At 35.8% G+C, this 19,920-nt stretch overlaps 1 protein-coding gene across 1 annotated transcript in view; it reads right to left on the reverse strand.

Annotated features, from left to right (window-relative positions):
• Positions 1 to 19,920, reverse strand: part of LOC114046320 (transmembrane protein FAM155A-like) — a 726,009-nt gene that overhangs the window by 18,029 nt on the left and 688,060 nt on the right. Inside the window, exon 2 of the mRNA XM_027866621.1 lies at positions 17,696 to 17,867. Coding sequence (XP_027722422.1) covers positions 17,696 to 17,867 — 172 coding nt within the window. The remainder of the gene's footprint in view (positions 1 to 17,695; positions 17,868 to 19,920) is intronic.

The following is a 19,920-nucleotide window of genomic DNA, read 5'->3' on the forward strand; positions in this document are numbered from 1 at the left end:
TAGATAGATAGATAGATAGATAGATAGATAGATAGATAGATAGATAGATAGATAGATAGACAAATCAGAGAAAGAGTATATGTGTGCACATCTTATCTATCCTATCCTATCTATCTATCTATCTGGACCTTATTAAGATGTAAGCTCTTGAAGAGTGGAAATTTGTACTTTTCATTTATGTTCTCAGTACTTAGCAGAGTGCCCAGCACACACTAAGTAAACACTAAGTAAATGTTTTTTTTAATCATTTAGTAGATGCTTAATAAATTATTGCTAAATATGAATTTTAAGCACAAATGCCATTCTAAACTCTTTATCCTGAGCTTACACTCTAAAAAAATAATAATAAGTCAAATTCTTCAAGTAAGCTAGCAACTTTTTGGAGTTCTTTCCTTAATGTTATAAATGAAAGTCCTTTTTTTTCATCGACTTGTTTTCTTGGCATACTATCAGCATGTTTCTTTAGAACAATGAACATAATTACAATTTGGTATTGGACTTAAAAAGGAATGCACACGTGCATAGCCTCTAGCCTATGCTATAAAATGAACTCCATCTGCAAAACTTAGAAAAGTTTCTCTATTCTTAGATCAATCTTTGTTTTATCTTAGCTTATTCCCTTAAATAATTTTACATTTTCCTTATCTCAGAAAACCAAGAGATTACTTTATATTTGTAAGTAGTCTTTTTTTTAAGAATTTGTGTGTAGTCCAGTAGAAGTCTAGAAATGTATAATTAATCTTAATATATTCAGCTGATCTCATTTGAGACAATATGGGATGATATCCAAGGTGGAGAATGACAAATAGAAAGCACAAACATTGCCTTGCTTATATGTATTTGATCACATGTATACTCATATATATGTGTATGGAAAACTATCTTTCTATCTTTGTATGTGTCTGTGTATATATATATGTATATATATATATATATATATATATATATATATATATATATGTATGCATCCATGTATCTATCTAACATTCCACATTAGGGCCAGAAATAAGTTACAACATGTTTTAATTCCACATTAGGAATTTTAGGGTACTGATAATCAAGGAGAATTACTTTAATGATGGTTATCCCTAGTAACATAACTGTAACTGAACTTTAATTCATAAATCTTCAAGTGTTCTTCCATAGTGAGGAAACTAATTAGTTTTTAATGTATTAATTAATATAGTATTAGTATTAATATATAGTTAGTAACAATAGTATATTTTCTGCATTAATTTCCTTTTAAAAATGCACATCATAAGAGAACTAATTTTTCCAACCTGTTTTTTTCCCCTTCTAGAAAATTTTGGAATATATGTATGAGAGGGAAAAATTAAGACCAGTGTTGTCTTGGAGAGAACACATCAGAGCTTGCTCCTGTTCATGTGAACAAAAGCATGTCACATATTGCTTTTGTATTAAGTAGGTGCTTAACGATATGGGTTACAAGTCACCAATGACAATCTTTCTGGTGAGGCAGAAGACGACCAGACCTTACCATCTGCCCTACAACTTCAGACCAAGATCCACTGGGTCTTGCCATATGCCTTTCAGTTAAACCTTCCAGCACTTCAAGTATTGCCATTTACCAGCCTTACCAATTCCCTACTATTGCACCCTTAGGCCTTAAGGCCTTTCTGTCTGTTTTGCAGCTGTACCCTCCTACATGCTGTCTCCCAATTACAGTATGAGGTCCTTCAGAGCAGATACTATCTTGATTTTTTTTTGTATTCTCAGTAATTAGTACACAGTAAGTGCTGAATAAATGCTTTTTCAATCCATTCATAAATGACTGTTGAATTGCATCCAGACAATGCCATATTACATATGTATGTATTATTCATTTGTCCCTTGATTCTTCCCAGTCCTGTGCCTACTTTAGAATTTAAATTCCAGAGAGTTCCTGGGTCATATCTTGGTTTAGTTTCTGGATCCAAGTATCATAGCATCAGGAAAATAAGGGTTGCTAAATAAAAGCTTGAAGACAATAAAGAACTTAATGATAAAGGAAAGTGAACAAATATTAACTTACTATAGTGTCTTCAAATTATTTATGACAAGAGGAATGAAAAACATCAGAATTAAGGGAATAAAATAATATTCATAAGAGGGATGGAAATTCTTGTGTCTGGCCACAAAGGGGTAAATTCTCTAAAAAAGACTCATCTGGCTTTTGGTAGCGTGATTCTCATTGATTTTTAATGAGAGTCACATGGAAAGGGTTCACTCTTGATACTTAAAAAAATCACAGGCAAGAATCACATTTATTCCAAGTTTTATTGGAAGGGACAGAATTTTATTTTTCAAAAGAACCTACTGCATAGTAAAAAAAAAACACAATGTGAACACTAATTATCATGTTTGTTAGTAGATGGGAACTTTATTTCATTACAGTGGAAACTAAGAATAGAAAATATCAAAAATGATCTCATTTTTTAAACCTTGTGTCTGATTTCTAATATCCAGTTTTTTTGTAAGAATTCTGAATTCTTCTAATTTCAGAAATATTTGTACTTCCTTCTTCACAGATGTCCTCATTCTTCATCTTGGCCTCACTCAGAGGCAGTAGCTTTTATATTAGTCACTACTAACTGTCTAACGTGAGAAAATGCATTTAAAAATTATCCATGTAAAGAATTCATTGCACAATTAGGAATCTAGTCATATTTAACTAAAACTTCTGGACTTCACCAGTTCACATGCATAAGATGGCCAAAATTGAATACACTAGTTATTTACTAATAGAAATGAGTGTTGTAAATGAGTGGCTATATGTGTAAGGACTATAATTCATGTCCTCCTCCCTCAGCCCAATGTTAAGTTCTTATAAATGGCTTTAAATAAAGGATAAAGTGTTAAAAATTTGTGGTATAGATTGGTCAAAATTCTGTTGGGTGGATTTGGAAGGAGGGATGCAGAATTTTAGCAGAGACTTAAGAAAACTATGAGAAGAAAAACAGAAAGGAAATAAGGATTAAACATCCACAAGTAGTTTAATCAAATATGCAAACTTTTTAGAAAGATACCAAGCAAAGTCAAGCACAATTAGGAAATGAATCATAATTTGTATTTCATTTGCATTTATAAGCCCCAGGGTTAATATTAACCTTTTTATGAAAAGCATTCTAGTACTTCTAAGATTTCCTAGTTTTAGAAGATTTGAAAATTATGACAATGAAAATATCAGCATTCTTTAAAAGTAAAAATAACGGTACCTCCAACTTGATGTAAACAGAGTTGAAAATCTCAGTTTCTGATACTAAAGGTCATCATTTGCAACAATTTGGGTAAATTTGAAGTGTGATCATTACTGTAAACTGTGCACTGGTCTGTTGAGAACAGAGGTTCTTAACCTATTTTGGTACCGTGGACCTCTTTGGTTGTGTTGCAGTCTACGGACTCCTTCAAAACTGGAAGGATCATAGAAGTAGATGTGGAAAAGACTTTAAAAGATCATCAAGTCCAATACTCTCATTTTATGGGAAACTGAGACACAGAGCAGTTAAATGATTCACTCGAGGTTAAACAGGAAGTAAGTTTCAGAGCCAGGATTAGAATGAATGAACCAAGGTCCGTGGAACCCAAAGACTGACTCTTCTTTTTCCATTGCACTACAATTGAAGCAAGCAGAAAATTCCAAAAGACCCTAAATCCATTGGCAGGAAAAAAAAAAACAGGTATGGCAAAATGAAGTCTATACTTTCAGCACAGTAATGGTTAAGTCCTACATAATAATTTGGAATGACCATTAAGCTAATGCTTATCAATCAAATGAATAGCCCAGTTCAGGTCTGATAATAGGAGAGGTGCTGACTGCATAACAAGATTGCACGTTTAAAGCCTCTTCAGAACTTAAAATTCCAATAGCTTTGTCTTTCAAAGTCACCAACAAAGAAAGCTACAAAATTTATTTCAGTGATATTGTAATTGCTAAAGTAACTTGTACAAGTGTCTCATCATCTGAAATGAGCTATAAGCTATAAACCACACAAGAAAATCAAGTTCATAACTCTCCTGCCACAACTCACTTTTAAATCTAAATGCTTCACCTGACTTGATTATTTATGTTGGTTTCCAGACTTAATACTGAATGACCTTTGATTCTTTCAAAAAATCAAGTCTATTCTCAAAGAAAAAAGATTTGCCAACATTAAGGGTATTTAAAAGAATGTGTCAGTGACTCTGGAGTGACAAGGAATTTGTAGGGAATATCTGTAAAGAGGAGTTTCAAAATTTTTGAATAGTTCCACAGTTTCCCAAGGTAACTATCTTAAGTGACATTTTGATGTATGTTATAATACTGTGGGACATCTTCATGAGTTTAAATCTGGGCTCAGACACTTATTAGCTCTGTGACCTTGGGCAAATCATTTTACCCTGTCTGCCTCAGTTTCTTATCTGTAAAATGAATTGGAGAAGGAAGTGGCAAAGCACTCTAGTATCTTTGACAAGAAAACCCCAAATAGGGTCATGAAGAGTTGGACATGACTAAAAAATAGACTGAACAATAACAATAGTATCTTGGTTTAAGAATTAGCTATATATTGTGAATTTTACCCACCACTATGTAGGTGACCCAAAGAACAATGTAAAGGCACATACTGGGGAAAAGTAAAGTGTATAATATTCCTAAGAATAACTTGCACACAGAATATTGGAAAAGACATAATCAAATATTTTTATGCATATTAAAGAAGATAGCCTAGTTCATAAAAATCATAAAATTTTTGTGTTGGAAAGGCTAGGCAGTCATCTAGCTGCCCAACTCATTCATAAAAGGAATCTCTCATAACATATGTGATCATTCAGCCTCTACTTGAGTGTGGAGTAACCCACCACCTCTTAAAGAAGGCTGTTCTACTTTTGGACAGACTTATTTGTATTTTTTTTCTGACCCAAAAGCTAAATTGGCTTGTTGAAATTTCTGCCCACTGAATGTGGTTCTGTTCTCTGGATAAGCACAAACCCTTGGTTTACTGCTAGATACCTCCTGCCATGTTGACTTTAGACCATCAACAACTGCTGATATATATTATAATTTATCTAAAGCTTTGCTAAAATCTAGGTAAATGATATCCTCAGCATTACCCTTATGTACCCATCTAATGACAATGTGAAAAAAGAAAATGAGGTTATTCTGGAATGATGTATTCTTGATGAATTCTTGATGATTTTTGTCATGACCACTTTCTACCTAGGTATTTGCCAAACATCTCTTTATTGATCTGTTCTAGAATACCATATTCTCTTGCGTATTCCTTTCAAAACATTGATCATTGAGTTAGCCTTCTATCAATTTCCATGTTTAATTGGTTTGAAATTGACTTTACTTATTGGAAAGAAACATCCATTTGGAGCTTGGAAAAAAAAAATAGGCCCGTCTGAATGGAAATCAATGGGAGGACCTCTATAACATTACGCTCAAACATTTTAATACCAAAAGAAGCCAGAACTAGGATCTGGAAAAATTGGTCACCCAACCAAACTTAACTAGAAGTGGAAAATATACCTACTTATGTTTGATTTCAAGGGTATTGGAAACGCCCTACTATCTATAGAGATGTTTCTATTACCCCCTTCGTTGTTTTACTTAAAAGTTTTGTTAGCCTGTTGAAACATAAACACAGCTTAAAAGGGTAACATTTAAACTGTTTCATTTACCATTTAGTTTAATGTGAATGAAATCCAGAATCTTTCCTGAGAGTCATTTTTGATAGAAGAAGATGTAATGGAAAAGAGAAAATAAGTATGGAAATTGCCTGAGGGCCAATGCTAGAGAGAATAGGTGAAGGCACAGAATTAGGTGCTTTGAAGTCAATTTTTTCTTACTTCAGGATTCTTCATTTGGTCTGTGGGTGGAAGAAGTGGGGGATCATGGGAATGGACTTACCAACAGGCCTGGAAGTTGATATCAAATAAATTGATTCCTGATTCCCCTGGAAGTGTCATTCAGAAATACTTAGAGTAGAAAATATAGAAGAGTTTTCCTAACGGAAATCAAAGGATGTAGCTCTGGAAAATCATGAAGCTGACAACATAAACCCATAGATTTTGACAACTAGGCCGATACAGTTGATGACAAGTATTGACCTGGGTCCCAAGTTATAGAAGCACAATTCTATACCCAATACTAAGTATCCCAAGGGTTACCTCTGATCTTGGTTTTAGTGAAGACCTGTTACTATTTTTTGTACATGGCCCCTTCTCTTCTTTGACACTGCCACCACCCTGGAGCAGGCTCTTTGGCCTCCCTGAATCAAGTCTCTACCCATTCCAGTTCATTCTTCACTTAGCTGTAAAGTGATTTCCTAAAGCCCATTTCTGACTATGTCACATCCCACCCCTACACCTTAATTCAATAAACTCCCATTGCTTCCTATTACCTCTAGAATCAAATCTAAAATCCTCTGTTTGGCTTTTAAAGCTATTCATACCTTGGCCCTTCCTACCTTTACAAGTCTTCTTACAGTTGACTTCCTTCCACATACTCTGTGATACTATTAACATTGGCCTTCTTGAGATTCCTCACACAAGACACTTCATCTCCCAACTCTATACATCTTCACTGGCTGTGCCCTCTAGAACTCTCCCCCTCCTCATGTCTATGCTTTTGTTTTCCTTGAATTCTTCAAGTCCCGGTTTACATGCTACCATGTGCAAGAAGCCTTTCCTGAGTATCTTCATGTTAGTGCCTTCCCTCTGAGATTATCTCCAAATTACCATGCATATATCTTAATTGTACTTAGTTGTTTGTGTTGTTTCCCCATTAGATCATGAGCTCCTGTGGGCAGGGACTATTCATGCCTTTCTTTGTATTCCAAGCACTCAGTAGAACACCTGGTGCATAAAATGTGTTTAATAAATTGTTGTTGACTTGATATAAAAACATGTGTAAAAAATATCTTCTCAAAGGCTAGCCATGTTCCTCTTTATAATAGTAAAAACACAAATGTCAGGACATGTCAATGCCTTAAAGCAATATATAAATGCCAGCTATAATTAAAAATATAACATGGTTAAACATGGTTGAATCCTTTGTCCTGAAATATTATGGCCAAGAATGAAACTGATTATAATTGGCACAACAGAGTTGACTAAAAAAAAATTAATTAATTAAAAAAAAAATCTAGGAAAAAGAATATAAGAACCTGCCCTTGGTAAGCCCTTGACTAATGACTTAGTCAATTACCTTAGTAAAATGAAATAAAATGTTAATGGAAAGAGTTCAGGAATGGGAACTTAGGATGCCCATATCCTAGTCCTGACTTTGCTAGTAGTTCATTGGGTGATCAGTTAGAATAAAAATTTGGTAAACTTTCTGGGTTTCAGTTTCCTCATCTATAAAATGAAAAGTCTTTTCAGTGCTAACATTCATTATTCTGTGGTTCATAACTATACAAAGACAAACACATGAGAAACAGTCAGTGAATAGTTTGAATTCCAGACAAAAAACAAACAAACAAGGCCATTTGTATGTGTTTATCATATAAGTGGGGATACCATTAATGTGGTCTTGTTCTCATTGTGCTAAGCTGCATTAATACCAAATTGTTAGTTCCATGGAGTCATGGCCCTTTGGAGACTCTGACAGTAACCCTATGGAAATTAACAAATTCAATCAGGTTCATTTGTTGCTGCTCACCTTTATAGAGACTTTTAGGTGGGGCCCCTTTAAGCACATGGAGGGAAAAATATTGTCATATTTGCAAAATATATGTAAAAACCTAACTGCATGGGAGACAATTTATATTCTTAGTAATATAAAAGATTTTTTAAAAAAATTCCACTTAAAAGGCTCTATTTTTTTAAGTTTTTATCAGCTTTCTAGTTAAAAACTAGGTAGTGAATTTCAATTTTCCTTTTACAGGTGAATTATTAATTAGATAATTGTAATTCAGTTAATAAATAAACCAGTATGTTCTGTTCTATTTTTTCTCAGAATCATTTTTCTTCCTTCTCACTCCTTCAAACATTAATATTAGATTTTACCAGCTTCATTTTATACATAGTGCAATAATAACCAGTGTCCACCAGGTGTCTCCCATTCTCCATGAGAAGACATAAAATAGGCATGTCAAGGTAAGTAACAACAGCCGCCCACAGTATTTTCCCAAGAGAAAGAAAGATAACCTTATTCTTGTCACAGCTGAAAGACTGAACACAGCATTTACATATAATTTCAAAAACGTGCTTTATCTCCATTGTCAGCAACCCCCAAAGGGCCACCTTTTCCTTTTTTTTTCTTTTTTCAAATTCTTTTGATTCTAATAATTGCCTATGAAAAATGCAGTAGCCAATCATTCTCAGTCTTCATTCTGAATCATACAACCCAAGAGTTTCATGGTGCTTGCTACTAAAAGACCTAAAGGGTATGGAATAGACACCAGTAATTTTGCTTCCTTAATTTTTGTTCATTATTGTAAAAAAACAACAACAACAACAACAACAACATGGGTTTCTTGCAGGGACTCTGGGGGGGCTGGGGGAGGGGAAACACATGGTTATCACAGAGGAGGATTGAGATCATAGAATCAGAATTCTAGTTCAACTTCTTTATTTTGCAGATGAGGAGCATAAGTTTCTAAAATAACATGTCTGCCCTGTGAATTAGGATCTACCCTCAAGACCTTTAGCTTACTAATACTTGATGCTTAAATGACACATTCAAGCCTTGTAGCATTTCAGAAACACTCTCTAATTAATTTTTAAAATGCCCCTCCAGTGTTATTTCATTAACAGAGAAACAAAAACCAAGATTGAATAAAGTTCTTAGCTGCAGCAGAATCAAGATTAAGCATTTGATAAGAATGTCACTCTTCTTCCAGGCTTGTGCCTGGACCATTGTGATCATAGGAGCCTCCATTGATTAGACATACTCCAGATATTTTGGTGCATAACCAATGCTAGATTCTTCAGGATTATAGGGGGACAGGTTGTGATAACAGTAATAAAAATTATGGACAAATTGAAAACATTAAAAGTAGGTAATTGGTATGCAAATTATACCCCATATGCAAATCAGGTACAAACTAATTAAAAGCATTACCTCTACCAAACATTTGCAGCTCACTCTTAATTATTTGGGGACAGCTTGTTTTGAGCCTGCCACTACCCTAAGGAACAGCATTAAAGTTTTAGGGGATGTTCAGAAGTCTCAGTATTGATGTACTACTAACTAAAGGAGAGAGGAAAAAGAATTGGAAGCTCTCTCTCATGACACATGGTCAGAATGGGTAGAACAGTACTTTGGGGACCATATCTCTTGGCTTCTAACTTAAAAACACCAATCTGTTATGAGCACCCTCTTGTACCATCTAGCAACAGAATCATATGCAGTTTGGTGCTTCTTGAATTCATTTGGACATTTGAGGAATCTTTGGTGGAAGCCTTTGGTTATACTGGAGAGTTGGGAGTTAGATTCTACTTTCCTGAACAGATGTCCAGATCTATTTTATCAGTTCTGAGTAAATCCAGATCCAGAAGGAAGATGGGGCAATAAGAGCAGGCTGGTAATGTCAATTGTGAGAAGACCATGAGGAGAAAAGCCAGTGACAGGAATACTCTCTGTGATGGATACCAGCTGTGTTGGAGACCAATGAATCAGTTTAAAAGGTTCAAATCTTATTCCAGCTCCATTCATCATCTGATAATCACCTATCATGTGTGACATGTGAGGCAATTAGGTGGCACCATAGTACACAGAGTGCTGGACCTGGAGTCAGGAAGATGTGAGTTCAAATTTGACCTCAGATACTTACTAGCTGTAAGTGCAGGGCAAGTCATTTAATTTCTTTCTGCCTCAGGTTCCTCAACTGTAAGATAAAGATAATAATTGCATCTACATTCTAGAAGTGTTGCAAGGACAAAATGAGATATTTGTAAAATGTCTGCAAACTATAAAGCCCAATCTAAATGCTAGCCATTAGTATTATCATTATTATTATGTTTTGAGTTTTGCTTTTCTGCTTAAATTTCTATTTCCCAGGAATTAGCTTTTCTTGGTTCCTACCTTTCCCACAGGGCACAGGGCAATTTTCCTCTAGATCACACTCCACCCCCCCCATCCCCCTTTTTTTTTTCAGATGCCCTGTATGTAGTCAGTTTAGGCAGGATTTCATCTTGAAACAGTGATAAAGCCCTCAGTCTCTGTTGTAATTCTCCATCCTGAGGGAACTAGTTTTAATGGAAAAAGCAAAAACAAAAACAAAATAAAACAAAACAAAAATCCAACTCTCAGTACTTTTCCACTTAGCCACAAAAGGATACAAAAACCTTGAGGAAGAACCTTTGAGTGATTCAATGCTTAGAGATATTAACTGTCACCATGCATCCATGGTGGCATATTGGCCAGGACTGACATGAGCCCAGTAATTAGGAATCTGAAGCCCAAGGTTGGCTTGGGGTGCTGCTCTCAGCTCTGCAAATGAACTGCATTCATTGTTAATGGACATATTAGATACTTGTTTCTGTTCATCCACAAGGATTAACCTTCTTTTACTCTATAAAGGAAAGTCTTTTGTACTGTAACTATGTGCATCATAGTATAATAATGGTGATGATGAGAGGAATTATTGTTTTTCTATTATATTAAGAACCTATTATTAAATCAGGATTAGGGTTTTTCCTGTCTATTTCTTCATTCAGGGAACAGTCCCTATAGATAGGTTAGTCAGTATCTGAAGGACATTGCTGATAGATGAGATTGTTCAAATCCTCCAGGTACATGCTCTATGATCTTGAATTCGTCTTCATGAATTCAACTACCCAACTACAAGACCTTACAAAACAAAATTGTACACCAATCAGGGTTGATTTTTTCACCCATAAGGGGCACCTTCTGTCCCAAAGGTTTTTAAGCATTCAGTCATCTCTATGATTTTGTCTTTGGTTATTGAAACCACTGTTTCAGCTACCCTAATTAATAACCATTAATTACCCAGAAATTCTGTCTCTTGGTCTTTTCATTCATCTCAATGATGATGATAATGATGGCTAGCATTTATATAGTATTTTAAGTTTTACAAAGCACTTTACACATATGTCCCTTTAATCTCACAACAACCTTTTGAGGTACATGCTGCTATTATCTCCATTTTATAGATCAATAAATTGAGGCAGAAGATAAATTAATTGCTTAGGGCACAAAGCTGGTAAGCATCTGAGGCAGGATTTAAACTGAGGTCTTCCTAATTCCAGGTCCGACCTCTATTCACTGAGTCATCTAGTTGCCTGAACACTGGATTATTTGGAATATGATTTGATTTGTCTGTTAAGGTTAATATGCCACCCAAAACCTAGTCACCTAATCCCCTTAACCCTCATACTCATGGCATTCTCATCATCAAGCCTGGATTCGGGAGTCCCTAGGGCTGCTACAACCTGTAAGCATGTAGAGACTATGAAATTATTCTCCTATTGTGAGCCTTAAGTTACCTAAACCTCAGGCTACCTCTCTCTGTGTATATTCATTTTAGGTTTTCTTGGCAAAGATACTGGAGTGGTTTCCCATTTCCTTTCTCAGATCATTTTATAGATGAGGAAACTGAGGCAAACAGAGTCAAGTGACTATCCAAGGATCACCACAGCTAGCAAGTGTCTGAGGCCAGATTTGAACTCAGAAAGAAGAGTGTTCTTGTCTCCAGGCCCTGTGCTCCATCTACTAAGTCAAATGTTCACCCAGATATACGTTATTAATCACTCTGGTCAGAGTAGCTCTTCCTAAGCACATAGGAATTTGATTTAAAAATATGTAAGTCTGTGAGATAACTAGTGTTCATGCAGAATTTGCCTAAGAAATGGTTTTTATTTTGGCAATTTGCTTCTATTTGTTAGTGACCATTCTCTAAATTACTATTGCTGCATGAAGGTCAGATAGTCAGAGGCTGCTTCTTGGAACTATTAGCTCTGGAATCTAAGAACCCAATTTTAAATCCCTGCCCTGACATTACTTAAGGTACCCCAGGCAAGTTGCTTCACCTTCCTAGGCCTAGTGTCCTCATTTATAAATTGAGGGGATTAGACTAGGTGATCTTGGGAATCCCTTCCACATCTGACTCTATGCTATGAAACATGCACACAAGATTCAGGGGCAACTAGGTGGCACAGTGGTTAGAATGCTGGGCCTGGAGTCAGGAAGACTCATCTTCATAAATTCAAATCTGGCCTCAAACACTTGCTAGCTGTGTGACCCTGGGAAAATAAGTTTAACCCTGTTTACCTCAGTTTCTTCATCTGTAAAATGAGCTAGAGAAAAAAAAAATGGCAAAGCATTCCAGTATCTCTACCAAGAAAATCACAAATGGAGTCATGAAGAGTTAGACAGAAGTGAAATGACTGAACAACAATACACAAGATTTACTGGCCTCCCTTTCAGCCCCATGACAAATGACTCAGTATTATGCTATTACAGCAGCAATTTCCCAAAGGGATCTTTCCACATTAATATCTGTAGTAATGACTATTTGGGGACTCAAAATTGCAGCAAGAATTTTGAGATGGATGTGGTGCTGGAATGATTTTGAATATTTTGAAGAAATTTCTTATAGTGGTGGGATTTATGGGCTTTAGCGCTCTACTTGCTGTTGTTATTCAGTCCTGTCTGACTCTTTGTGACACCATTTGGGGTTTTCCTAGCAAAGATACTGGAAGAGTTTGCCATTTCCTTCTCAAACTCACTTTACAGATGAGGAAACTGAGGCAAACTGAATTAAGTGACTTGTCCAGGGTCATACTGGTAGTAACTCTCTGAAGCCATATATGAACTCAGGAAGATGCTATTTCCTCAGGCCTAGCACTGAGCCACCTAACTGCTCCAAGTTTCTACTGCTTTCTAGCTATACTCTCCTGGTCAAGTCACTTAAACTCTGTGATTGTAGTTCCCTCATATGTAAAAGTGGGATAATAATACTTTATGTATATCCACCTAACAGTGTAGTTGTGACAAAAGTACTTTGTAAACTTTAAAGTGCTACTGTGCTATTTAAATGTGGACTATCAGTAGAAGGTATATTCTTTATTTAGGTCAAAACATCCCCCCCTCCTTCCATTATGACCATAGAGGTGCCAGGGAAAGGGCTATTACTCCTGGTAGCCAACCATATGAAAAAAAATCCTTAGTAATTTTAAACTAGATTTTTAAAAATAGTCAAAACTTTTTTTTCCCCTGACATTTGTTGTTTACTCATTTTCAGTTGTGTCTGACCCTTTTGGAGTTTTCTTTGGTAAAGACACTGCAGTGGTTTGCCATTTTCTTCTCTAAGTTATTTTACAGATGAAGAAACTAAGGCAAACAGGGATAAGTGACTTGCCCAGGGTCACACAGCTAGTAAGTGTCTGACTTCAGATTTGAACTCAGGAAGATGAGTCTTCCTGACTCTAGGCCCAACACTCTATCCAATGCATAACCTAGCTGCTCCTTTTCTGACATTATTTCATAGAAACGGAAGAACAGAAAATGTTAGCCATAAATATTTGAATTATTACTGCTATATACTAATTCTTCTGTATATTATTTACATATTTTATTAAATTAGCTTCATTTACCAGAAGAAAAAGGAGAATTTTTAAAAATTCATCTTCCTTGTGAAAAGCTTTCTCTTTATAATGACTTGACCTTGCAATAACACTCAGGGTTCAGACTATACTTCCAAAGGGCTGTTGGGTAGCCAGAATTTTCTTTAATAAGGACAGGATTCCAATTCCTCCTTAGCTCTATTCCTTGCTGAAATGGAATCACTAGAAAACAACAAAAATAATAAGCTGTATTGCACAGAAATTAAAGCCAATTAAAGGAATAGCAGTAGACTCGCTATGCTAATCAGATTTCATTTTAAACATTGTACAACTCCCCAGGGTCTAATGACACCCTCCAAGAATGATGATGATGATGATGATGATGATGATGATGATGATAACAATAATGTCTAGAGAGGCAAAGAACTACAGTTAAAAAGAAGATATCAAGCCAGAAACAAACCATAAAATAGAGTTGCTGAATGAAATTCCCAATACACAAAACTTTGTGGATGATGGGTAAGGGATACATGGACTTAGAAGGTAAAAATACTTGAAACTTAGGCACAGACCAAATGTGTGTCTGGTACATTATGATTCAGATCCTGAGTAATAAAACAAAAGAAAAACGACTTTTTTTTTCTTGTTTAAAAATATTTCAAGTAAAAGAAAAAAAATAAAGAATCTAGGCCTCAATACAACAGAGCAAGTCAGTTATAGAATCAAGATTCACTCTCCCATTTCTGATAATTTTAAACAAGAATTCAGTATGTTACACTGAATATCCTCAAAATGGCTATCTTTTGAGCTAATCTAACCCCAAAGCCCACTTGTCTGGATGGTCAAGTTGCTTAAGCTCAGTAGGTTTGGCTGCTATGATTGAAATATAATTTCAGGCTACACTTGACGGGTTGTTGCTTAGTAATTAGGCCCAAAGAGATGATAGAAAATGAGAGTTAATATTATCATATTAAGAAAGGTTTTTTTTTTTTAAGGTCAATTTTTTTTGCATAAACATGGACCTCCTTGGCAATCTAGTGAAACCCATGGATTCCTCAAAATGTTTTCAAATGGGGAGGTATCCTAGGTTTTTTGTATAACCTAAGCTTGTCCAGGCATCCCCAGATCACCTAAGGTAGAAATGCCCTGAGGAGCCTTTGGAGCATGTCTGGATTGCTAACATGGAAACTTCTGTGTCCCCTACCCAGTGAATGGATGTAAGCTGCTTTAATTGGCTATGTAACCTAAACAGGCTGCATTATTATAACTGGGGAGACTGAGGTCTACGGCTGTTTCTACCACAAATTTGCAGCTCCCACTCTTCTTTATGTTTGGGGAATGTGAGCAGTGGGTGTTAGAGCCCCCACTGGCAGAAAAGTTAACTACCCTTAACGCCTTTCAGGGTAGGGGAAAACGTTGGAGGTGGGGCAAAATCTAACCTATCTGACCTTCTAGGCAATGAGGGCCATGGTAGTCAGTGTTAACGCATAAAATAAAATGTATAGTATTACAAAGGAAAGTAATTCTATTGAAATGTAGCTATCAAATATATAGTTTAAAAATCAATTTCAGAAACCACAGGTTAAGAGTTGTTTCCAGCCTGACCACTGGGATCAATGTCCAGAGGAAGAATTTCATCTGTTCATAATATCAAATTAATTCTCTTCACCATCCTATGGCCAAATCAGTCCAAAGGTATAGTCAACTGAAAGTACAAATGTGGAGCCTCTAAGTAGGGGCATGTGTGGGGAGGGGGAGTGAGGAGTAGAAGCCAAGTCAGCTAACAGCTCATGCTAACACTCTTAATGGGAATTTTTGTTTCAGAGTGTCTTGTGAAAACTTTCTGATTAAATGAAAACAGTCATAATGGCTCTCTGGCTCCCTGTCTACCAACCTTCTCAATAACTTAGTTTGACCCCTTGGCACACAAAGGTTCAGCCCCAATTCAGGCTCAGAGGTCCACCTAGCACCATGGCAGGGGAAATATAGGGATCCTTAGACCTAGGCAGTTGAGCATTATTGCCCTTGCTCCTTGCTTTTCCTAGACTTTTGACTTATTCATCATACTTAAGGCCACTACTTGACAAATCTCTCCATTCATTGTATGAATCTCTCCCTAGGATCTCTACTGGGGTTCTTCTACCTTTTCCAAGTCCCCATGGCTTGGGTCCTCAATACCTGCTTTCTTAGCTTCTTTATACCTGCCTGGAACTCCTTCTATTCTATGGACTCCTATCAGAATGTCCTAATATCACGGTCATACAGCTTTATTAAGGGCATTGGGGTGGCACAGTGGATAGAGTGTGGGCCTGGAGTCAGAAAGATTCATTTTTGTGAGTTCAAATCTGGTGGCAGGCACTTGCTTGTTTATGATTCTGGGCAGGTCACTTAACTCTGTTTGCCTCAGCTCCTCATCTGCAAAATGAGCTGGAGAAGGAAATGGCAAACCACTCCAGTATCTTTGTTAAGAAAACCCCAAATGGGGTCATGAGGAGTTGGACACAAAAGACTGAACAAATTTGGAAGTACAAAACTCTTATGGTTGTTGCCCCCATGGGAGGCAGCTAGGCAGCTTAGTGAATGGAGCACCTGGGGGAAGACTCAAATTAAAATCTGACCTCAGACACTCACTTGCTGTGTGACCCTGGGCAAGTCACTTAACCCTGTTTAACTCAGTTTCCTCACCTATAAAATGAAGAAATGGTAAATCACTCCAGTATCTCTGCTAAGAAACCCCAAATGGAGTCAAAAGAGTTGCACACAACTGAACAACAACACCACACTATTACACACTGAAATATCTATCAATGCTGGCAACCCAACTATTCAAATTTCTTATCATTGGTGGCTTCTGGAAGTCTGTCTTAATTTCCTGCCTGGCATGTCTGTCTAGTCTCTGACTCAAAGTAATGTCTCACCCAGTTGATTCTAACACCAAAGGCTGGTCCCAACAATGGTTGATGTGGTAACATGTGGCATAATAGAGGTCTCATCTGGGAGTCAGGAAGACCTGGGGTTTCCATTCTACTTCTGATAGTTATTTGCTGTATGACTATGAGCAAGTCTTCATTGTTCCAAAGCAATTCTTTAAAACTGCAAATTTCAGAAGTATTGCCAATCTGCACCAGTGGAAGGAATTTCCATCCTGGAAATTCACTACACATGATGAAATTAAAAATCAGGATGAAAATGTATACATATATTACTTGTTCCAGAGTGGAAGCCAATGCCATCTAGCAATGTCAATGGAGGATGGGAGGATCATATATAATGGAATGTATAGATCATTGAGTGTAAACCCCTCATTTTATAAGTGAGGAAACCAAAGCCAGAGTTGCATGGCTATCAAGGTTAGAAGCAAGATTTAAATCCAGGTCTTCCTGACTCCGTGTTAAGAGGTTTAGTCATTATGTTTACAAGAGAAAGCTGTACATAAACAAGTCTGAATATAAGACATCTTGAGTCCTAATTTTTGTCCTTGGCCTATCTTGGAGGAAAAGCAGTGCTCTCTCTCTCTCTCTCTTTCTCTCTCTCTCTCTCTCGGTCTTCCCCTTAAAATTTGTTTTGTGGATCAATTTAATAATCTTATAAATAGCCATGAAAATGAATGCTAATTGTTCCATTGACCCTTTGGAGCCAGTTTCTGGGAGAAGTAATATTATTAATGGAAAAATTAAGATGGGATTGTCTATATATTTTATCATTATATAGGCTAAAGTACTGAGAAACAAGCAAACTTTTTTCATGATCTTGATGTTTATGCAGATAACATAACATGAAATTGACAGGATTAGACATGTTAATATAGACATTGTACTAATTTAAATGGGAAAAGATTATTTTACTAGCCTCATTATGCTAATCATTCTTATGTAACACTACGACATTGCAGACAGAACAGAGCCTACTCTAACTCAAATTAAGTACATCTAATGATCTATAATATTTTGGCCTCAGAAATATACTTATCTAAAGTTAATTATTACTATCACAATGATTCTATAGAAAATGTGGGTGGGAATTTGCCGATTCAAAAGCTGACGGGTTTCCAGAGTAGGTTGAGGGATTCTTTAGCCACTTTCAGAATGTTTCAATTAATAAAATCATGGCAAACTACGAGCCCTGACTTCAAGGTTAAATTTGTCAAAAGGGAACCTTTGGCACGCACAGCACTGCACTGTACCTGTACAGATGAAACTCGATAGTCCTCCATAGATGACATCATCATTGTCTGGTAATATAAATGGACACCTTGTCTGAACCTCCAAACAGTATTGCTTGCAAGGAATTGTCTTTCTGCAGTGAAACTGTGTGACTTCAAAATACTGGGAACAGAGCCAGGCTTTGTAGACAGTCTGGAAAAAAAAAGAAGAATCAAAAATATAGAGAGATGACAATATTGCTGTCACTAACAGGACACGTAGTGCAGTAGGGTGAAGGCTGTGCTTGAAAGTGGATTATAAGAAAAATCACATGTTTACACAAGGATAAAAACGTAATCATTGGAAATTACTGCAATTAAAAATGATACATGATTTCATCACATTCCTCAACAAATTACCAAACAGTAGCTTGACGTTGGACTATCTTAACGCTGCTTAAATGAAGTAAGATTGATTTAACTATAGCTTGCATTAAGAAAAAAAGAATAAATATTATAAAAACAAAAGTAACCTAATTTAGCATTTGAAAATATTGTAATTATTTGGTGCAGTGTATGGGGCCTATTTGCCCTCTAGCTTCCTTTGCATTTAGAGTCCTAATGCCTATGCTCACAGTGGACTGTAGATGGTGCTGATTCTCCTAAAAAGGTGACCCAACACAATTGGAGAAAACAATCGCTTTTAAGCTGTTTGAACTTGTAGAAATGCAGAGCAAGGTAAAGAGTAATAAACAAAGCATCAAAAATTTACATTTGTGTTTCATGTCAAACATTAAAAAAAATCTCATTATCTGAGATGATGCAAGACATGCAGAAATCAAGATATTTAAAATGGGCCCAATAGAAGGAAAAATAATATTTTGGTTTTTAAAGAAAAAAATCATTATAATGTTAACTTTGACTTTTTTAGGCACTTGGTGATTCACATTAAATAGTCAATAAATATTGAGTTAATTAGAAATTCAACTGTGATAATCACACAATCCCCACACTCATTCAAAACAATTTCAGGGTATCAGAACTATACTTTTATTTTGTTTCACCTAATTTTTGGTGGTTACCAAGAGAATTCTGGAAATGGTACATTGTACTAGTACAAGAGAGTGATACACTCTTTAAAAATAAATAGTAAAACAACAGAACAATGATCCATCTGTCCACCCATCCTATACAAATGACCACAGTGTAGCTTGCTAAGATTCAGATCTATATCCTAGAGTTTTCACTTATCCATTTGGAAGTGCTTTATCAATTAGTCTTCTCCCAATTCTTAGAGGGTACCAAAAATTGCCAAAGGGGAAAGAAGAAGAGAAAGACACTTTTTTTAATTGTTTCTTCTTTTCCTCACTTTCTCACATTTTCATCTTGAGCTGCCCCCTAATATTAAGCTATGTGATCTTAGACAAGTCATTTAAAATGCCAGGTTTTCAGTATTCTCATTGATGAAGGGAAGACTTTGAATTACCGAATCACAGAATTTTAGAGTTGCAAAGGATTTCAGAAGTCACCTAATTTACCTTTAAGGTCCATTTTATCTCTAACATTTTGTGATTCCACGATTATTCTTTTATTGGTCTTTGATTAATGTTTGGAAGAATCAGAATCAGTATTGTGAGATAAAAAAATATTGGATGTTGAGGATGAGAAATTTCATTTCTTAATAGTGTCATGGTAACATTTCTTCTATGCTGTACTTAAAGGAATATGCTAAATATGTAAAACTTAAAGCTTTTTTCTCTTTCAAAATAATTCAAATTTACAATGTCAGTATCCAAGGACCATGAACTTGAAATGAACATAATCTGTGCCATTTGTTGGCTACTTGAAGCTCCAATGATGGATCTATAGGTATAAAAGAAAAATCAATTTTAATTAGAAATTTGGTTTTTGTTAAACTTTAATATATATTATAGACATAGTCTTAGAGTTGTTATTTGGTATCTGTATGATTTGGGTAGGTTACAAATTTATATCACCAGAAATTTTGTAATCAAATGTCAGTAACTGATAAATTAATATACAGATGTTTTTGAATTTTGATCTCAGTTCAATTTATAAAACACAGAGTAACCCGTACTCTAAGGCTATTTTGAGGTATACAAAAGTGAATAAAACACTAGGAATTAGTCTCAAGAAACTTAAAATCTACTGAGTAATATACAATATTCTTGGGGAAAAGGTCACCACTCTGATGGAGAGTCCTAAAAGAATATGAATGACAGGAGGTATTCATCAGCTCCTGGTAC

This window comes from Vombatus ursinus, unplaced genomic scaffold (assembly GCF_900497805.2).
Source record: "Vombatus ursinus unplaced genomic scaffold, bare-nosed wombat genome assembly UNPS02014781.1, whole genome shotgun sequence".
NCBI lineage: Eukaryota > Metazoa > Chordata > Mammalia > Diprotodontia > Vombatidae > Vombatus > Vombatus ursinus.